This window comes from Leucopleurus acutus, assembly GCF_964270905.1.
Source record: "Leucopleurus acutus genome assembly, chromosome: 7".
Classification (NCBI taxonomy): Eukaryota; Metazoa; Chordata; class Mammalia; order Artiodactyla; family Delphinidae; genus Leucopleurus; species Leucopleurus acutus.
The window spans coordinates 90232064-90252603 of NC_139150.1; the positions used below are offsets into that span (position 1 = coordinate 90232064).

At 37.3% G+C, this 20540-nt stretch overlaps 1 protein-coding gene across 5 annotated transcripts in view; it reads left to right on the forward strand.

Annotated features, from left to right (window-relative positions):
* Window positions 1-19401, forward strand: part of IARS1 (isoleucyl-tRNA synthetase 1) — an 82443-nt gene extending 63042 nt beyond the window's left edge. For 3 of the 5 annotated variants that reach the window (XM_082842880.1, XM_082842881.1, XM_082842882.1), the window contains exons 31-34: window positions 6209-6334; window positions 8267-8410; window positions 9125-9277; window positions 16915-19401. In XM_082842880.1, coding sequence (XP_082699006.1) covers window positions 6209-6334; window positions 8267-8410; window positions 9125-9277; window positions 16915-16997 — 506 coding nt within the window. In that variant the 3' untranslated portion in view covers window positions 16998-19401. Of the gene's footprint in view, window positions 1-6208; window positions 6335-8266; window positions 8411-9124; window positions 9860-16914 lie in introns of those variants that run through there. The other 2 variants (XM_082842883.1, XM_082842884.1) reach the window with 2 other exon arrangements.
* Window positions 19402-20540: the final 1139 nt, after the last annotated feature.

Genomic DNA, 20540 nt, shown 5'->3' on the forward strand with positions numbered 1-20540 from the left:
ACCCTCACCACCACCCCACCACCCCCGCCCCAGAAGTAACAAGGAGTCCTGACCTCAGTGTCAATGCAAGCTAAATAGGGAACCCAGACTTCTCTCACTAATCAGAGATGAAGCAGTATTCCCTTTCCCTCGCCAGTGTAATGTCAAACAAAGTCAACTAAAATAGAGGATGTAAATAAGAACCAGAGTCTCATAATGCCTAACATGTCCAGGTTTTAATTGAAAATTACTCATTATACCAAGAACTGGGAGATCTTAAACTGAATGAAAAAAGTCAATCAGTACATAGGAACACCAAGATGACAGAAACGTTGACATTATCTGACAGAATGTAAAGCAGCCTTAACAAAAATGCTTCACAGAGCAGTTACAAACACAATAGAAACAAGTGAAAAATAGCCTCAGTAAACAAGTAAAAGATACAAAGAATAGAATTAAAATATTAGAACTGGTAAATACAATAATTAAAATAAACAAACTCAGTGGATGGGCTCAACAACAGAATAGAAGAGATAGGAAAGAATCCATAAACAGGAAGAAATAACAATAGAAATTACCCATTCTGAATAACAGAGTTAAAAACAAAAAAGCTTAAAAAACTGAACAGAGCCTGAAGGATCTGTGGGATAATAACAAAAGTTTAATATTCTTGTCACTGCATTCTGGAAGGAAGAGAAGATAGGACAGGACTGAAAAAGTGTTCAAAGAAATAATGTCTGAAAACTTCCTAAATTTGGCAAAACACATAAACCTACAGATTCAAGAAGCTAAGAAAACACCATACAGGATAAATCCAAAAGAATTCGCATCAGACATAACATAGTAAAACTTCTGAAAACTTAAGGCCAAGAAAACATCTTGAAAGCAGTGACAGATGTTGCAATACCTAACTTCTAGGGGAAAAACAATTTGAATCATACTGGATTTCTCATCAGAAATCAGTAGAGGTCAGAAGATGAAAGGACAACATTTCTCAAATGCTAAAAGATGAGTATTGTCAACCCACAATTTTATATCAAGCAAAAATATCTTTCAAGGTAAAGGGATAATCAAGACATTCTCAAATGAAGGAAAACTAAAAGAATTTGTTACTAGCAAGACTTACTAAAAGAATAGCTAGAGGAAATTCTTAAAACAGAAAATGATAAAAGAGGAAATCTAGGGACATCAGAACAGAGGGGAAAAAAATTGAAAGAGTCAAAATATAGATAAATTCAACAGACTTTTCTTCTTGAATTTTTAAAATTTATGTTTGATGGTTGCAACAAAAACGAAAACCTCTAAATGCATATGCAAGGAATATTCAAGATAGTTATAAATGGGGAAGAGCAAAGGGATGTAAAGGGAGTTAAGATTTCTACACTTATCTCAGACTGGTAAAATGTCAACACCAGTGGTTATGTATGTATAGTGTACCACCTAATGCAACCACTGTAAAAGCCTACACTAAAAGTTATATACAAAAACACTAAACAAATAAAAATGGAATTCTGGAATATGTTCAAGTATCCTACAGGAAGCATGGAAAAAGAAAGTAGAACAAATACAAAGCAGAAAATAAAATGGAAGGCTTAAACTTAACATTAGTAATTATGCTAAATGTAAATACATCAATTAATAGAGATTGGCAGAGTGATAAAAACACATTATCCAGCCTTTTGCTGTGTACAAGAAAGTCCTTAAATATAACAAAATAGGTAGGTTGAGAGTAAAAGGCTAAAATAGGATATACCATACAGCATTATTCAAAGAGAGCAGGGTGTCTATGTTCATTTCAGTGAGTACACTTTATAGCAAAGAAAATTACCAATGATACTAAATAATGATATAATGTCAACCCAAAGGAAAATATAATGATCCTATATGTATATGTACCTAACAACAGAGCTGCTTAAACATATAAAACAAAAACTGTTAGACCTTGAACGAGAACAAAAAAATCCGTAATTATAGTTTGAGAGAACAGTTAGACAGAAAATCAGAATCTAATCAGTATTTGTGGAACACCCCACCTAACAGCAGCAGACTACACATACTGTTCAAGTTCCCATTTACCAAGGTGTATTATAGCCTAGGCCATAAAATAAACCTCATCACATTAAAGAGTTGAAATCATATAGAGTATGTTCTCTGACCACAATGGAATCAAACTATAAATCAATAACAGAAAGGTAAAAGCAAAATCTCAGCACATTTGAAAGCTAAAAAACGTACTTCTAAATAATCCATGATCAGGGAAAAAGTGTTAAGGAAAAACAAATGTGTAAAACTCAATGAAAGGAAAATACAGTATCAAAATATGTGGATTACAGCTAATTTATACCTCTGAAGACTAACATTAGAAAAGAAGAAAGTTTCGATCAATAATCTAAGTTCCAACCTCAAGAATCTAAAAAAGAAAGTAAGCAGAAAGAAGGAAAGTAAAAATAAGAACAGAAATCTAAGCAATTGAAAATAGAGCAATAAAGATAATAAAACAAAAAATGTGGTTCTTTGAAAAAATTAATAAAATCAATAAACCTCTAGCGAGACTGACATAGAACCAAAGAAAACACTAATTACCAATATCAAGAATAAAATAGTAAAAGTTTACTGTACATCAAAAAAAAGAAAAAAGAATAAAATAGAACATGAATACAGACTGCAGAAATCGAAAAGATAAGTAAATACTGTGAATAACTCTCTACACATAAATTTGACAACTTGGATGAAATGAACCAGTTTCTCAAAAAGCACAAACTGCCTCAACTCACTCATATGAAATAGATAATTTCAGTAGCCCTATAGCTATTAAGGAGATTGAACTCATAATTTAAAAACTCCCTAGAAACTTTGATTGTAAATTTGATTTTCTAGTTGAGTTTAATGCCATCACTGATGGTGTTGCACAATACAGATGTCCATCAAAAAGGGACATAGACATATTCATAATGTCGGTTCCTCATACCAGTTAAAAGTAATGAAATGTATCTCTATGTATAAATTTTTCTATATTTAAAAAACATTTTCAATGAAAAAAGCAAGTTTCACAATTAAATATACAATAGCGAGCATTCATGTAAATTTTAAAAATACATCATCACACATTGTTTATGAACATATAGAATTACGAAATACGAGAACATGGACTTGAAAAACAAAGTTCATAATAAGTCTTGGGAAAGGGAGGAAGGGAAACTGAGGAAAAAAGTAAAAGAGATGGCAATTTTTAAAAAGTAATGAAACTCTCAAGAAATCTCCAGATCCAAATGGTTTTGCTAGAGAATTCAACCAGACTTTAAAAGAATAAACACCAGTTCTACACAGATATTCCAGAAAATAGAAAACGAAGGAACACTCCCTAACTCACTTTATTCCATAATAAAGTATTGACACCAAAACCAGATACAAACAATACCAAAAAAAGAAAACTACAAATATCTCTCATGCATATAAATGTACAATTCTTAACAAAAAATCATGAAATTGAATATAGCAGTATATACAAAGAATTATGTATCATGACAGGTGAGGTTTATTCCAAGGTTACAAGGCTGGTTCAGTATTCAAAAACCAATCGGTATAATCTACCATATTAACAGACTAAAAGCTTATAAGACTATACCAGTTAGAAAAAGCATTTGACAAAATTCAGTGTTCATTCATGATAAAAAAAAAAACTGTCAGAAAAATAGGGAGAGGAACTTCATCAACTTGATAATGAGCATCTGTAAAAAACCTATAGTTAACATTATACTTAATTGGAAGAGATTGAATGTCTTTTGTGTAAGATCAGAACCAAGGCAAGGATACCTGTTCTCATTACTCTTATTCAGCATTGCATTAGAAGTTCTTGCCAGTAGAATGAGGCAAGAAAAGAAAAGCCATGCAGGTCAGAAGGGAAGCAATAAAACTGTTTCTATTTGAAGGTGACATGATTGTCTACATAGAAAATTGCAAGGAATCTACAGACTGAGATGTATACTGGGACCCCTCCGTTGCTTTGCCCACCAGCACTGTTACCAGCCATTCCCAGGATGTTTGTGTATCCATTTGGACCTGTGATGATACCTCGGGCAATACGTGGTCCTCTACACTGCTACACAAGTTCAGTGATGTGTGGCATGTGAGCTGGTCCATCACTGCCAACATTCTGCCTGTCTTAGGTGGAGACAGGTGATCCTGTGGAAGGAATTAGTCGCAGGAGCAGAGGATGTGCATAAGAAATGTCAACAGGGCCAGCGTTTTTTGTCAGCTTTAGTCACAGAAGGTCAGCAGAATGAGCAGTGACAAAACAGATGGGGCCTAGCTCCCCCATCTGCTGACTTCAATACTGCTTCTTTCTGGACCAACTGACCAAACAACTAGGAAGAGCTCACAACTCCAACAAGATTATTTTCCCAGGATGGATTTCAAATGCAACCACAATTTATCATCTGCATCAACATGATGTGATATGGTTTATAATTTACTGTCTGACTGAAAGCATTCATGTTATGAGGAAAAAACTACAGATGATCTTTATATTATTTTAAAGTATTTTGGCTAGTTTTATATACCATTTGGGTTTAAGCTTTAATTGGGAGGGTTTGTTTCCAAAGTAATTGAATAAAATCTATTACTTTTTAAAAAATCATATTGCTTATAAAAAGAAAAAGGTTTTCATCAAATTGACAGGATATAAGATAAACGTACAAAAATTAATTTTTATAATCTAGCAATGAACACATGGAGAATGAAATTTAAAATGTAATACCATTTACAATTGCTCAAAAGAGAGATACTTCGGTATAAATCTAATAAAACAGGTACAGAACTTTTATGTCAAAAACTACAAAATAATGATGAAAAAATCAAAGATCAAAATAAATGGAGAGAGACTTCCCTGGTGGCGCAGTGGTTAAGAATCTGCCTGCCAATGCAGGGGACACAGGCTCGAGCCCTGGTCTGGGAAGATCCCACATGCCGCGGAGCAGCTAAACCCACGCGCCACAACTACTGAGCCTGCGCTCTAGAGCCCATGAGCCACAACTACTGGGCCCACCTGCCACAACTACTGAAGCCCACGTGCCTAGAGCCCATGCTCCACAACAAGAGAAGCCACCACAATGAGAAGCCCACGCACTGCAATGAAGAGTAGCGCCCGCTCGCCACAACTAGAGAAAGCCTGTGTGCAGCAACGAGGACCCAACGCGGCCATGAATAAATAAATAAGTTTCAATAAGTAAATGAATGGAGAGACATGCCATAATCATGGGTTGGAAAATTCAATATAATAAACGTGTCAGTTCTCCCCCAGTTAATATATAAATTTAACTCAGTCCTGTCAAATCTCAGCAATATTTTGTTGTAGATATAGCCAAATTTGCTTGAAAGAGAAGAAAAAGTAGTTAAAACACTTTTGAAAAATAAGCAAAAACAACTTAATTGAGTAGTCTTCATTATATGGTACTAGGCAGTTAGATATCCACATGCAAAAAAATGTCCTAGACCTAAGTCTTACACCTTATACAAAAACTAACTTAAAATGGATCACAGACTTGCTTCCCTGGTGGCTCAGTGGTTAAGAATCTGCCTGCTAATGCAGGGGACATGGGTTCGAGCCCTGGTCCGGGAAGATCCCACATGCCGCAGAGCAGCCAAGCCCGTGCACCACAACTACTGAAGCCCTTGCGCCTAGAGCCTGTGCTCTGCAACAAGAGAAGCCACCTCAATGAGAAGCCTGCATACCGCAACGAAGAGGAGCCCCCATTCCTGCAACTAGAGAAAGCCCACGCACAGCAACGAAGACCTAACACAGTCAGAAATAAATAAATTTATTTAAAAAAAAAATAAAACATTTAGGAAAAAACCAAAATTTTTAGAATTCAGGATTAGGCAGAGTTTTTAAGACTTTATACCAGAAGTCCAATCCATAAAAAGAAAAACTGATAAATTGAACTTCTTCAAAATTTTAAATTCTTTGTGAAAGATCCTGTGAAAAGGATGAAAAAGCAAGCTACAGACTAGGAGAAGATCTTTGCAAACTGCATATCCAACAAAGGATGTATCTAGAATATATGAAGAAGCCTCAAAACTCAACAGTTTCTTTTAGATCTAATTAGAAAATGGGAAAAGACGTGAATAGACATTTACCAAAGAAAATATACAAATGATGTGTTCCCCTTGACTTTTTATTCAAATTTAACTTTTTTTTTCTTCTGTTTCACTTATATTTTTGGCTTTTTAGGTGGAGTACTACTTCTGGAAAATCCAAAAGGAGATAATAGGTTGGACCTTCTAAAGCTGAAGAGTGTTGTTACTAGCGTTTTTGGTGTAAAAAATAGAGAGCTGGCTGTCTTCCATGGTGAAACAGGTGTGTAGAAAGTCAAAAGATATTCATCTATGTCCTTTGACATGAGATTGATCATTAAGGATCTTAATTTGGTAACATAACCTTTGCCTTTTTCCTGACTCTGAGTCAGGGCCAGCCTCTACAGTAGTGCCTGCCTGCAAGTGTCTCTTTATGCTTTCTTTGTGTGATATGGCTGAAAGAACACTGGACTTACTAGGAGATGAAGGTTCTAATCCTACCCTTTACTGTTAGCCATGTGATGCATTCTAGGCTTCAGAGACTTCCCTGTTGTGTTTTAACTTTATTAAACATAGTGTTTGCGTCTTGCTAAATCCAGCATCTTGCTAAATCCAGATTCTCAATGAGACAAGCCTAAATAAAATTTTAAAGAATTATAAGTGCATTTCCTCCCACTGTCATGGGTTGAATTGTGACATCACCACCAAATCCCCCACCTCTACCCCAAGATGGGTTGAAGTCCTTATGTTTACCCCCAGTACCATCTAATGTGACCTTCTTTGGAAATAGGTTCATTGCAGATATAATTAGTTAAGGTAATACTGGAGTAGGGTGGGCACTACTTCAGTATGACTGGTGTCCTTATAAGAAGAGGGCCATGTGAAGACATAAACAGGGAGAAGGCTATGTGGTGACAAAGGCAGAAATTGGAATTAGGCAAACCTGCAAGCCAAGAAACACCAAAGATTGTTGGGAACCTCCAGAAGCTAGGAAGAGGAAAAGAAGGATTCCCTTACAGGCTTCAGAGGGAGCATGGCCCTACTGACACCTTGATTTTGGACTTCTCACCTGCAGAGACTGTGAGACAATAAATTTCTGTTGTTTTAAGCCGTCCCACCCACCCCACCCCACCTCCCTCCCCAGTTTGTGATTCTTACAGCAGACAAAGGAAACTAATACACTCACTTAACAAACCTGAATGTTCATTTTCAGAAACTTTTAAATATCAGTAGCTTAAAAGAAGAAATCTAAATGGCCAATAAATAAAGGGAAAACTGCTGAACCTCAATAGGAAAAACCACAATGAGGTACTATCACATGTAACTGAATTGGCAAAAGCTAGAAGAATTTCACAATATCAGATGTCAGGGATATTATGTAATAGGATTTGTCATTCCCTGTTGGATTGTAAATTGATAGAAGCACTGTAGACAGCCATTTGCTAAGGCTGGATAAGGGAAGCAAACATGATGTGGGGAAACTGAGGAAGTTAAGGTCTGGAAGACAGATGGTTCGGTGGGGGCTCTGAGAAAAATCTCTCACCAGGATCCACCAAGGGGAGCTGGTAAGTAAGTCAGTGGACAGCTTGGGTCTCTATCTCAAGTCACTGTAGAATAAGAAGCAAGGACATACTGGAACTCACATCTGTCTAGCTCACTGTCCCCTCTGACCCAGCAGGTGGAAACCTGTGAAAGCTGAGTAATGCCTGAGCCCCACCTTAACCTTTAGTGGCATAGTGGCTGTAACCAATCTTCTACCCTAAGCAATGTTTAATTGTATATAAGTGAAATTACACTATGTGTGTTCTGTGTGTCTTGCTCTTTTCCACATATGTTCATTAGTCAGCTTATCTTCTGATCATAATTATCTTTTTTTAATATAAGCCGCCTTTTCATGGTAAAGTTTAGGATTCTGATATAAGAGGAAATTTTAAGAGGAGCTATAATATGGAGGAAAAATACTAAAAGGGGAAAAAACAATTTGCCTTATAAGTTATGAATATTATGCTATTTTGCAACATTAAGATTTCCTACTATTTGCATGTCATTAAAGCCTAATTTTATAGAAAAGACAGTATCCTTTGATAAATAGAAATAAAGTGGAAAGCATCACTGTAAAGATACATGATAGTTTAATAATTAAATAGGAAAAAGTGAATGACTTCAGCTCTGAACTTTCCCCCTGAAAGAATGATTTTTTTGTTGTTATTTTTAGAAATAAAAAAGCAAACCAACTTACTGAGTCTTAGTGGAAAAACACTTTGTGTGGCTGCAGGATCAACTCACTCTATGGTCAACAGTCCTAGTACTCTTCTCTGTCAGTATATCAACCTACACCTCTTGAATGCAGACCCACAAGGTGCGTGCCTCCCCCAGGTGTGAACACCCTCAGCAGGCAGGTTATGGTGTGCTAGATGTTAAGATTTCCTTTAATGTTCAATCTGTCTGATTTATATGGATTTTTTAAGTCAGCTTCAACTTAGTAATTTAAAATGTAGACTCCAACACTTCTTTGGGGAATACTCACAGCTTGTTTCTTTTGGTGTATTTATGTAGAAACACCCCCCATCTGATATGGTCAGGAAATGAGGTAAATTGGTTAGGTAAAAATTACAGCTAAACGAAGCTGAACTGTTTAAATGTCAGAACATTGTAGTCTTAAATTTTGCCTTCTTTTTTTCTTGGAAAATGTTCTGAGGACTGTTGTACCTATCCATGCCTTAATCAACAGACTAGATCGATACTTATTTTTCCTTGATATTTTGGGGTCCTCATTGTGCACATTTATTACTGTCTTCAGGCTCTTCATTTGACTGTTTACTGAATATCTCTTCCCTAAACTACTGGGCTTTTATACTAGTTGTTTTTTCTTCTTCTCTTTCTCCTTTCCCCCTGTGAAATATTTAAGACTGTTTCTGCAGACTGTACAATTAATCCCACTCTTGCTCTTGTACCCACTGCTGGCTTTCAAACCCAGCACTACTATCTACTCACTACCTCCATTAGGGATCCACTAGCTAGAGGGTGAACTCTCAGGATTTAATCCATTTTGGGTTTTTTTTTTTTTCTGTAGAGTGTTTAATGGGAACAGTAGGCACTCTCCTGCTTGAAAATCCACTTGGGCAGAATGGGCTGACCCACCAAGGTCTTCTGTATGAAACAGCCAAGGTGTTTGGCCTTCGGAGCAGGAAGCTAAAACTGTTTTTGAATGAGGCTCAAACAGAAGGTGAGGAGATTATAGAACGTGCTAATTGTTTTTCATTTTTGTTTTTATTTTATTGAAAATAGATTGTGATGCCATCAATTATATGTGTAAGAGATAGTACTATTGTTATACTTTTTTTCTTTTTTTTGCTCTTTCTCCAGAAATTTGCCATACTATAAATGTTAAAATAATAATAATTAAAAGGATGATATGTATAAAATAGATAATAAGAAAAATATAATTAAAAGGATGATTACTTTTTGCTTTGGAAATTATCTAAAAATTATATTGGTATATTAAAATACATGCTTCTAGGTAAATTAGCTTATTTGCTGATCCTAAAATTGTCCTCTTCCCCGAGAATCAAAATGTTCACTGTATTTTAAAATAACAGCTTGAAGGAAACATAACTGACATTGTACTTCCTCCTTAACAACTTACAAAGCATACCTTTTCTTGGTGAGCTGCATAAAAATGTGAAGAGCTAGGTCATTAGTTGACATATTCTCCATTCCATAATTCAGAAAACAGAGAGTCAAGATAAGGCACAGGCTAGTGTCTTCGAGGATATGTTTTCTCTTTCTCCCACTTATATCATCCACTTCTGTGATTTCACCTTCTGTGGCTGTTCTGACAACTTCTCCAGTGACATTTTAGCCCTCCCCCGAGTTCTGTTCTATATTCGATTCCCTATTACACATGGGTGTTCATTTTAGTGCTGCTGCCACTGGAATCATTTCCTCAAACAGCTTCCGCTGATGGGATATGGGTTTTTCTGTTTATAGCCATCCTTCTTGTCATCCCAACTCAAAACCTTTTACCATTTCATCCTTTTATTTATTCAGCCGTACAGCCTGGGATTTATTGGACTTTCTGAGTCAAGATTTGTGTCTCCTAGCACTGGTGGAAAGTTGCTAGGCGTTATCTTTTCCAAAGGTAGTCTTTTGATTTTCTGCAGTTTGAATATGCTGTGCCTGGGTATAACTTTTTTGGTATAATGCATTATTCATTTCTGTTACAGAGTTTTGATTTCTAGCATTTCCTTTTAATTCTTAGAATTTCCATCTTTCTGCTTACATTACTCATCTGTTCTTGCATATTGTCCACCCTTTCTGTTAGTGTCCTTAACATTAATCCCAGTTATTTTCAATTCCCAATCTGATAATTTCAAAATCTCTGCCATACCTGAGTCTGGTTGTGTTGCTTGCTTCGTCTCTTCCTATTGTGTTTTTTCCTTTTTAGAATGCTTTGTAGTATTTGGTCGATAACAGTACATGATGTACTGGGGAAAAGGAACTGAGGTAAATAGGCCTTTATTGTAAGGTTTTATGTTTATCTGGCTAGGAGTTAGGCTGTGTTTATTGTTTACTGTTGCTGTAGGTTCCAGAGGCTCAAATTTCCTTCTTCTGTCTTATGGTTTCCCTAGAGATTCCTTTTTAAATATGGTCAGAGCTCTGCCCATTCTTTCAGCTGTAATGCCCTATTGTCATACAGGAGCCCATATGATGTTGTAGTAAAGTATGGGGGGAGGAGAAGTGGGGGAATTGTTCTATAATTTTATGATTAGTTCTCAGTCTTTAGTAAGCCTGTGCCTCTGGGCTGTGACCCTCACAGGTGTTACTCAGCTTTAAAATTTTTCCTCTTTAGGTAAGAAAGGAAGGTAAAGGGGGCTAGAGGTGGGTATTTCCCTTTCCCCGGGTCAGTTAGGCTTTGGTTAAAAAGAAAAAAAATAGTTACTCATAAGGAAGAACTTCTGCCATTTTACTGGGAATTTTTTTCTAGAAGGCTTGTACCTTTTTTGTTCTCATTTCCTCCAGTACTGCCACCTTTTGTGTTCAGTTCATTTTTGCAGTTTACTGTTTTCTTTTTTTACTTCCTCTTGTGTGTGTGTGTTTTTTAAGATATTAGTGTTTACCATGGGGATTACAGTTAACATCCTAAATTTATAACAATTTAACTTGAATTGATACCAGTTTGACTTTAATAACATACAAAAACTCTGCTTCTATACAGCTCTGCCCCCGTTTATATTCTTGTCAGAAATTATATCTTCATAATTATGTTCCCCAAAACATAAGTTCTTAACTGTGTTTTATATATTTACTTTTAAATCATGTAGAAAACAAAAAGTGGAGTTAAAAATAAAAAATACAACAACAATATGGCTTTGACTTACTGTCTAGCATCCTTTCATTTCAACCTGAAGGATCCCTTTAGCATTTCTTGGAGGGCAGTTCTAGCAGTCATGAACTCCCTCAACTTTCTGTTTATTTTGGAATGTCTTAATTGCTCCTTAATTTGTGAAGAAAAATTAAGAAGAAAAAATCTGTTTTGCAAAATGGAGAATTCTTTGTTGATAGTTTTTTCTTTCAGCACTTTAAATATGTTGTCCCACTGCCTTCTGGCTCTCATGGTTTCTGATTAGAAATTAATCTTTTAATCTTATTGAGTATCCTGGTGTTTTGCTTCTCTCTTGCTACATTCAAGATTTGGTCATTATTTCTTCAAATATTCTTTATAGTCTTTTCTTCCTGAAATTCCCATAGTGTGTATGTTGGTCCACTTGGTCTGTGTCTCAGACGCCCCTTAGGCTCTGTCCACTTTTCTTCATTCTCTTTTCTTCCTTCTCCTTCAGACTGGATGATTTCAAATGTCCTATCTTCGAGTTCACTGTTTGTTCTGTATGCTAAATTATGCTGTTAAGCTTCTCTAGTGACTTCTTAATTTCAGTTATTGTACTTCAGCTCCAGAATTTGTTTAGTTCCTTTTATAATTTTTCTGTTGATATTCTCATTTTGTTGATACATTGTTTTCTTGGCTTGTTCTTTGTATGTGGTTTCCATTGACCTTTCCATTAGTCAGTTATTTTCCATTTAAGACAGTTGATTTAGAGTCTGTCTAATAAGTCCAAGTATCTGCGCTTCCTCAGGGACAGATTGTGTTAATTATTTTTTCCTGTGAATGGGCCGTACTTTCCTATATCTTTGTATGCCCTGTAATTTTTTTTTCTCTTTGAAAACTGGATATTTGAATTTGGTGACTCTGGAAATCAGGTTCTCTTCCCCAGGGTTTGCCGTGTTTGATGGTTGAAGGCTACAGTCGTCTGTTTGTTTATGACTTTTCCAAACTATTTTTACAAAGACTATTCCTGGTTGTATGTAGCCCCTGAAGTCTCTGTTCCTTTAGTTTATGTTCAGCTATTATTTTGACAGAGATTTCCTTGACCTCCAGGAACTAAAAATTTAAAAACAAAATACCTACCTCTCCCAGTCTTTTAAGATTGACTCTGTTCTGGTCCACTCCTTCAGCTCCACCAGGCTGTTTACAGTTCTGCCTCAGGCTTCTCTTCCTGTTTTCACTGAGCCCTGAAGATCAGCCACATTTGGCCAAAAAAGCTTTTTACCTTTATCAGAATCAAATGCTTAGGGTCTTCTCAGATCTTTCTGTATATGCATACTGCCCTGGGCATGAATGTGGCTTTCTAAATTATTCAGCATACAGAGGCACTTTTTAATGCCCTAATTGCCCAAACTTTTCCTCCCAGGCCTTAAGCAATCCATTGCCTGTCTCATCCATAATCTTTTGCCTCAGGCAGCCATGGGTTTTTTGTTTGCCTTTGGTTTTCTTGCAGTGTCCACCACTTTTCCACCCTGAGTGAGTTCCAAGTAGGCAAAACAGAGATAAGCACCTTATGTAAGCCCTTCAAGTAGCTCCCAGACAGGTTAGAACAAACGCAATACTTTTGCTCCATTCCTCCTGGAACTAGGAGCCAGGGTCCCACACTGGAAACAGTGGCTACTGTCTTCAAGCCCACCACCAAGCTAGGAAGGAGCTGGTAAAGCACAAGTAAAAACACAGTTCTTTCCTGCCATTTTCAAGTTGCCTTTTCTCTGATTCAACATTCACTTGGTTGCTGTAAACGTTTGATTGCTTTCTAGAGTTCTGACAAAGTTGATTCTCGCTGGCTATTTTGTGATGTTTCAGTTGATGTCCACTTTAAGGGAACATTTCTTTAATTCTTTGGGGGCACTGTCTACCCTTGCCCACTTTAAACTCAATTATTTTGGGCCACAGAGAGTGTTTAGAAAGTTCTGGCCCCAGTCACGCAAGGGGCCAGAATTCTCATGGGGACATGTTCTGTCTCTCTATCTCCCCAAACCAAGGCTAAGTGGGGCAAGTCTCTATATTGGTTTACTGTTACTGGTGCAATAAATTACCAAAAACTGGGTGGCCTGAGACAACAGAAATGTATTCTGTCACGGATCTGGAGGCCAGAAGTCTGAAATTGGTGTCAGCAGGACTGTATTCTCTAGGGGAGAATTTGTTCTTTGCCTCTTCCAGCTACTGGTGGTTCCAGGCATCCTTGTGGCTACATCACTTTGATCTCTGCCTCATTGCCACCTCTTATGTCTGTTTCTCCTTTTTCCAAAAAAGGTCACAGTCACAGTTTCCAGGAATTAAAGCATGGTCATATCTTTTGGAAGGCCATTATTAAACCCATAACGTTCTCTTAACTGTTTTTCTCTGTGGTGAAGGATCTTTTTGAAATTTACCCTTTTTCCATGGGCTCCTTATTTGAGGTCTCAGTTTTTTGTTTTTTAATTTTTATTTATTCATTTATTTTTTATTGGAGTATAATTGCTTTACAATGGTGTGTTAGTTTCTGCTTCACAACAAAATGAATCAGTTATATATATACATATGTTCCCATATCTCTTCCCACTTGCGTGTCCCTCCCTCCCACCCTCCCTATCCCACCCTAATAGGTGGTCACAAAGCACCGAGCTGATCTCCCTGTGCTCTGTGGCTGCTTCCCACTAGCTATCTACCTTACGTTTGGTAGTGTATATATGTCCATGCCTCTCTCTCGCTTTGTCACAGCTTACGTTCCCCCTCTCCATATCCTCAAGTCCATTCTCTAGTAAGTCTGTGTCTTTATTCCTGTTTTACCCCTAGGTTCTTCATGACATTTTTTTTTCTTAAATTCCATATATATGTGTTAGCATACAGTATTTCTGACTTACTTCACTCTGTATGACAGACTCTGAGGTCTCAGTTTTTTGAGGGGGGTTTCATTGGACTCCCCAGTTTGTGTAGACCCTAGGATTTTTCTTCTCTCACTTTCATAGCCTATTAGTGCCAGATCTTTAAGCCTCCAGGCCCACCAGAAAATCTTAATGTTCAGCTACCTCTTGGGATTCATGATATTTGGGGCTCTGTGGATTTCTGTCATTTTCTTCCCTTGCTCAGCTATTTTTTTTTTAATTTAAAAAAAAATTTTTTTAATTAATGTTTTATATTATACTTTGACATTTTCTGCTACATCATTAAAAGTGAAAGCCTTCTTTTCCACTTACATTTCTCTCTTCAATGAAGCACAATTATTTTGCTTGAGATTTATTTTCAATAACTCTCCTTTGTCTCTTTACCCCTCACTAGTTTTAGGGCCTCATCATCTAATGAGACAACCTGTCTGCAGGCTGTATTCTTCCACCAAGATTGTCTTCATGCACATTCCTCCCTTGATGATGTTCCCCTGCTCGGATCCCCCAAGGCTCACTATTATCTAATGCTTCAGAATCTTTAGCTTGACACATAAAATCCTTCCTGTTCTGGTCCTTATCTGTCTTTCCAGTTATGTCCATGAAGCTTTCATTCTATCAGAAGGCTTTTTTCACTCTCCTTCCAACACACTTGGCTCTTTCATGATGGTTTGGTAGTCAGCATCAACAAGTAGGTGTAGCTTCCTGTTTTGATAACCTTGTGTGAAACTTCAAAGACATTCTTAACTTCTTTTTCTTAGCCCTCAAATCCATTGGTCACCAAGTGCAGGTGAGCAGTGAAAATGAAGAAGTGTCATCATTTTTACTTGTTGTATGCAAGTGTAGGTACCTGGTTGAAACTGATCAAGGATAGAATCACATCCATGTGAATTAGATATTAGTACTACTACCTATGATTCACAAACCAGATCTTACCTATAATGTCTTATTACCTTCTTTTTGCTCTTTAAGGTTGACTGGGCAAGTTTAGTAGGTAAAAGCTTGAAAGTTAACTTATTCACCCAAGATTATCAAGAAACGTGGTATTCTTTCCAATCCAGTATCTTTTCCCAATCTGATATCTCTTGCCTCATTTTCATTGTATTCTTCCTCTCAAGATTATCTTTCATAAAATATTAATAATTTGGTAAATTAGAAGGATCTCATAAGGCTTACAGTTTTAGAAACTCACTGATGCCTTCTTGCTTGTTCCACTAGACTCTAAATATCTTCTCCAGCTCCTGTAGTTATCTATTAAGGAGGCAGCTTTTGAGAGCATTTTCTTATCCAGGGTTCCTGTTAGGACAGGAGCCATTTTTAGAGAAAGTTGGTCCTTCCCTTTGAATTCAGATCTGGCTAGATGCAAAATGCCCCACAGTAGGCATAGAACTTTTAAAATTTTTCTCCTTCCTTCCTTCCTTCCTCCCTCTTTCTTTCCTTTCTCTTTCCTTCCTCCCTTCCTTCCTTCCTTCCTTTCCCTTCTTCTTCTCCCACCACTGCCCCACTCTTTTTCTGAGCTTTAATATATTCAGTGTGTTTTGATCTATAGTATTTGTGTTATGCTTTTGGATGCTCAGTTTTTTCTTTTATCTTCAGCTGTATTGGCTCCTGTATTTTTTGACCTGAGTCTTTAGTCTTTGATAAATTCTTGCTTTCTGACATTGCAAGCTGTCCTAGGTTTATCATGTATACTCTTTCTTCCCCAAACATGGAAACGACTTGCTGTTCTTCCTGTTATAGAGTGTTAATATTTAGGAACCACAAATCTGAGCTGCTTGCTTAGCATTGCTTCTAGGCCTTTTCTGAAGACATAGGAAATATTGTTCGTGTGGGATTGTGGGGACATCTTGGGCAGTACTCAGAGTTAGTTAGGGTAAGGGCACAGTCCTCCAGAAGTCTGCCCAAAACTTCTAACCCCAAGTATAAGGAGTTAGGCTCCAACTACAAGCTCAGACAAAAGAGTTCACACAAGACCATTGTCACTTCTGGCACCAACTGCAAGTTCAAAGGGTTTCCAAAAATCACCCTCAGGTCTGATAATTTGCTAGCAGGATTCACAGAACTTGTGGAAGCTATTGTACTCATGACTACATTTATTATAGGGAAAGGATAAAAACTAGAACCAGGCAAAGAGAAGAGATGCACAGGGCCAAATCTGGGAGGGGGTCCAAATATGTAACTTCGGATTATCTCTCTGCAAGGAGGCATGGACAGTGTTACCTCCTAGCCTGAATACATGACAGTAGTACGTACAGTGTATTACCAGCCAGGGAAGCTCACCTGAGCCTTGGTGTCTAGAGTTTGTATTGAGGCTTCATTACATACGTATGATTGCTCGTATGGTTGGTCTTTCTGGTGTAGCCAGCTCCACCCTGAGTCATCTCATTAGCATAAACCATCAGGTGTGTTCAGGGGCATACAATAAATAACAAAAGATGCTCCTATCACTCAGGAAATCCCAGGGTTTCAGAACTACCCCCAGTAGCTGGGACAAAGTTTAGGTTTCTCTTAAGGTGAGGCCGAATTTCTTACTACCCAGGCAGTTAACATTTTTTTAATATTCATCCAGAATAGGTAGAAAAATGATTTCTTTAAAACTTCTTCTTTCCATTCTAGAAATTACAGAAGAAATCCCCATGAAGACTTTGAACACGAAGACTGTGTATGTTTCTGTATTGCCGACTACAGCAGACTTCTAACATTCAGTTATCTGTGTGGTTCAGTCAACCTTTCCCTGGCATATACCTCTTCTCCCCTCCCCCCAACCCCGGACACACACACGGACACAGACATGTTGATATTTCCTTCAGGTGCATGTATAATATACTGCTTTTGGTCTGAAATTGAAATGGAATTGATCAAGTGACTTGAGGCTTCACAGTAATAGTCACACTTAACCGTAAACACCTATGTAGTCATGTTGAGGAAGAGTTACAGTGTTACCTCAGCACTACAGAGTATATTTCTATACTTGAATTTTTAAGTATAGAACATAGTTGTTTAAATGGTATTGTGTGTGTGTGTGTGTGAGCACGTGTATATATATATCTCTGTTATCTGTCTATCTCTCTCTCTATATATATCATTCTGTGGCCTTTTAAAACTTATTTGAAATCTATTGAAAGAATGGGCAGTGTTATATATTTTTGCTACCTGGATTTTCCTGGGTAATTTGATGGAATATTTTAAGTTTTAGTAAATTAGGACAATAAACTTTATCACAGATAATAAACATGTTAGAAGTAATTCATTCTCCCATAGTTCAGTGAAACTTGGAATTCGCAATCTTTAAAGAACAAAAAAACTTAATAGTGACTTCCGTATTAAGACACTAGACCAAATATCTAATTTCACTTCTTCCCAAAATCCTGTGTCAAAGAAGCATATGCCAAGACAAAATTAGATGTGCAAGAATTTATTGGGGGAAGCATACATGAAAGATAAAGGAGAGAGAGTAAAGGCAAAGGTAGAGAGAGCCTTCAGGCAGAAATGACCTGACTTTGGACCCATGCCTTGCTCAGTCAGTGGCTGGGAGCAGCTGAGGGGGTCCATGGCCTCAGCACAGATGGACCCATTGATCTGAAAATGTAGTAGCTAGAAGCTGTCAACCAACTATACTCCCTACATCAGATTCTCCTGAAAGGAGCTCTGAATGGTGCGTCTTTAGCTGCTAGAATAAATGCATTCAAATCCATACCCACAAAGTTGGAGGAAACCACACAAGATAACAAGTGTTGGCAAGGATCAGCGAAACTGGAACCCTTGTGCACTGTTGGTGGGAATGTAAGATGTTGCAGTCACTATGGGAAACAGTATAGAGGTTCCTCAAAAATTAGAAGTAGAACTACCATATGATCCAACAGTCAACTTCTGTTTACATATCCAAAAGAATTGAAAGCAGGGCCTTGAAAAGATATTTGCACACCCAGGTTCATTGCAGCATTATTCACAACAGCCAAGAGATGGGGCAACCCAGATGTCCACTGAGGGATAAATGGATAAAGAAAATGTAATCTGTACATACAGTTGAATATTATTCAGTCCTAAGAAAGAAGGATGAACCTTGAGGACATTAAGCAAAGTGAAATAAGCCAGTCACAAAAAGACAAATACTGTGTGATTCCACTTTTATGAGGTACCTAAAGTAGTCAAATTCATTGAAACAAAATGCAATGGTGGTTGCCAGGTGTTGCAGGGAAGGAGAAATGGTGAGCTGTTCAATGAGAATAGTTTTAGTTTTGCAAGTTTTGAAGAGTTCTAGAGGTCTTTTGCACAAAAATGTGAACATAGTTAACACACTAAACTTGATCCTTAAAAATAGCTAAGTTGGTACATTTTATGTATCTTTTACCACAATTTAAAAAAATTTTTTGAATGTCAGAGGGACAGAAGCCAACCTGAAAGAGCTCCCAGTGGCCAAAGCTGGAACAGTTTGAAAAATGTAATATTGAATTAAAATCCAAAATATAAAATAAATATCAATGAGTACATGCTGATATAAATGATTGAATAAATAAATGAGAGAGGTGAGGCAAATCTATATAAAATTCCAAATAATGTATATACATACTCTTTCACAAGGTGGTGTACCTTAACTCCCCACACCTTCAGAGAGGGCTGTACCTTGTGACTTCAAAAGAGTAGAGTATGTGAAGGGGGCAAAAAGTAACTTCACAGTTTAGAAAACTGACAAACATTACCTCGGACAGGTTAACATCATCAGGCATGATAGCATATACTCTTTTTTTTTTTTAATTTTTCTATTGATGTGTAGTTGATTTACAATGTTGTGTTTCTGCTGTACAGCAAAGAGATTCAGTTATATATACATATATTATTTTTCATATTCTTTTCCATTATGGTTTGTCACAGAATATTGAATATAGTTCCCTATGCCCTGACCATTTTTTTAAATAACATCTTTAATGGAGTATAATTGCTTTACAGTGTTGTGTTAGTTTCTGCTATATAACAAAGTGAATAAGCTATATGGATACATATATCCCCATATCCCTTCTCTCTTGCACCTCCTTCCCACCCTCCCTATCCCACCCATCTAGGTGGTCACAAAGTACCGAGCTGCTCTCCCTGTGCTATGCAGCTGCTTACCACTAGTTATCCATTTTACATTTGGTAGTGTATATATGTCAGTGCTACTGTCTCACTTCATCCCAGCTCCATTCTCTACATCTGCATCATTATTCCTGTCCTACCCCTAGGTTCATCAGAACCATTTTATTTTTAGATTGCATATATGTGTGTTAGCATATGGTATTTGTTTTCCTCCGTCTGACTTCACTCTGTGTGACCAACTTTAGGTCCATCCACCTCACTACAAATGACTCAATTTCGTTTCTTTTTATGGCTGAGTAATATTCCATTGTATATATGTGCCACATCTTCTTTATCCATTCATCTGTTGATGGACACTTAGGTTGCTTCCATGTCCTGGCTATTGTAAATAGAGCTGCAATGAACATTTTGGTACATGACTCTTTTTGAATTATGGGTTTCTCAGGGTATATGCCCAGTAGTGGGATTGCTGGGTCGTATGGTCTTTCTATTTATAGTTTTTTAAGGAACCACCATACTGTTCTCCATAGTGGCTGCATCAATTTACATTCCCACCAACAGTGCAAGAGGGTTCCCTTTTCTCCACACCCTCTCCAGCATTTATTGTTTGTAGATTTTTTTGATGATGGCCATTCTAACCAATGAGGTGATACCTCATTGTGGTTTTGATTTGCATTTCTTTAATGATTAGTGATGTTGAGCATCCCTTCATGTGTTAGTTGGCAATCTGTATCTTCTTTGGAGAAATGTCTGTTTAGGTCTTCCACCCATTTTTAGATTGGGTTGTTTGTTTTTTTGTTTTTTGTTTGTTTGTTTGTTTGTTTTTGTGGTATGCAGACCTCTCACTGTTGTGGCCTCTCCCGTTGCAGAGCACAGGCTCTGGACACGCAGGCTCAGCGGCCATGGCTCATGGGCCCAGCTGCTCCGCGGCATGTGGGATCTTCTCGGACTGGGGCACGAACCTGTGTCCCCTGCATCGGCAGGTGGACTCTCAACCACTGCACCACCAGGGAAGCCCTGGGTTGTTTGTTTTTTTGATATTTGGCTGCATGAGCTGCTTGTATATTTTGGAGATTAATCCTTTGTCAGTTGCTTTGTTTGCAAATATTTTCTTCCATTCTGAGGGTTGTTTTTTCATCTTGTTTATGGTTTCCTTTGCTGTGTAAAAG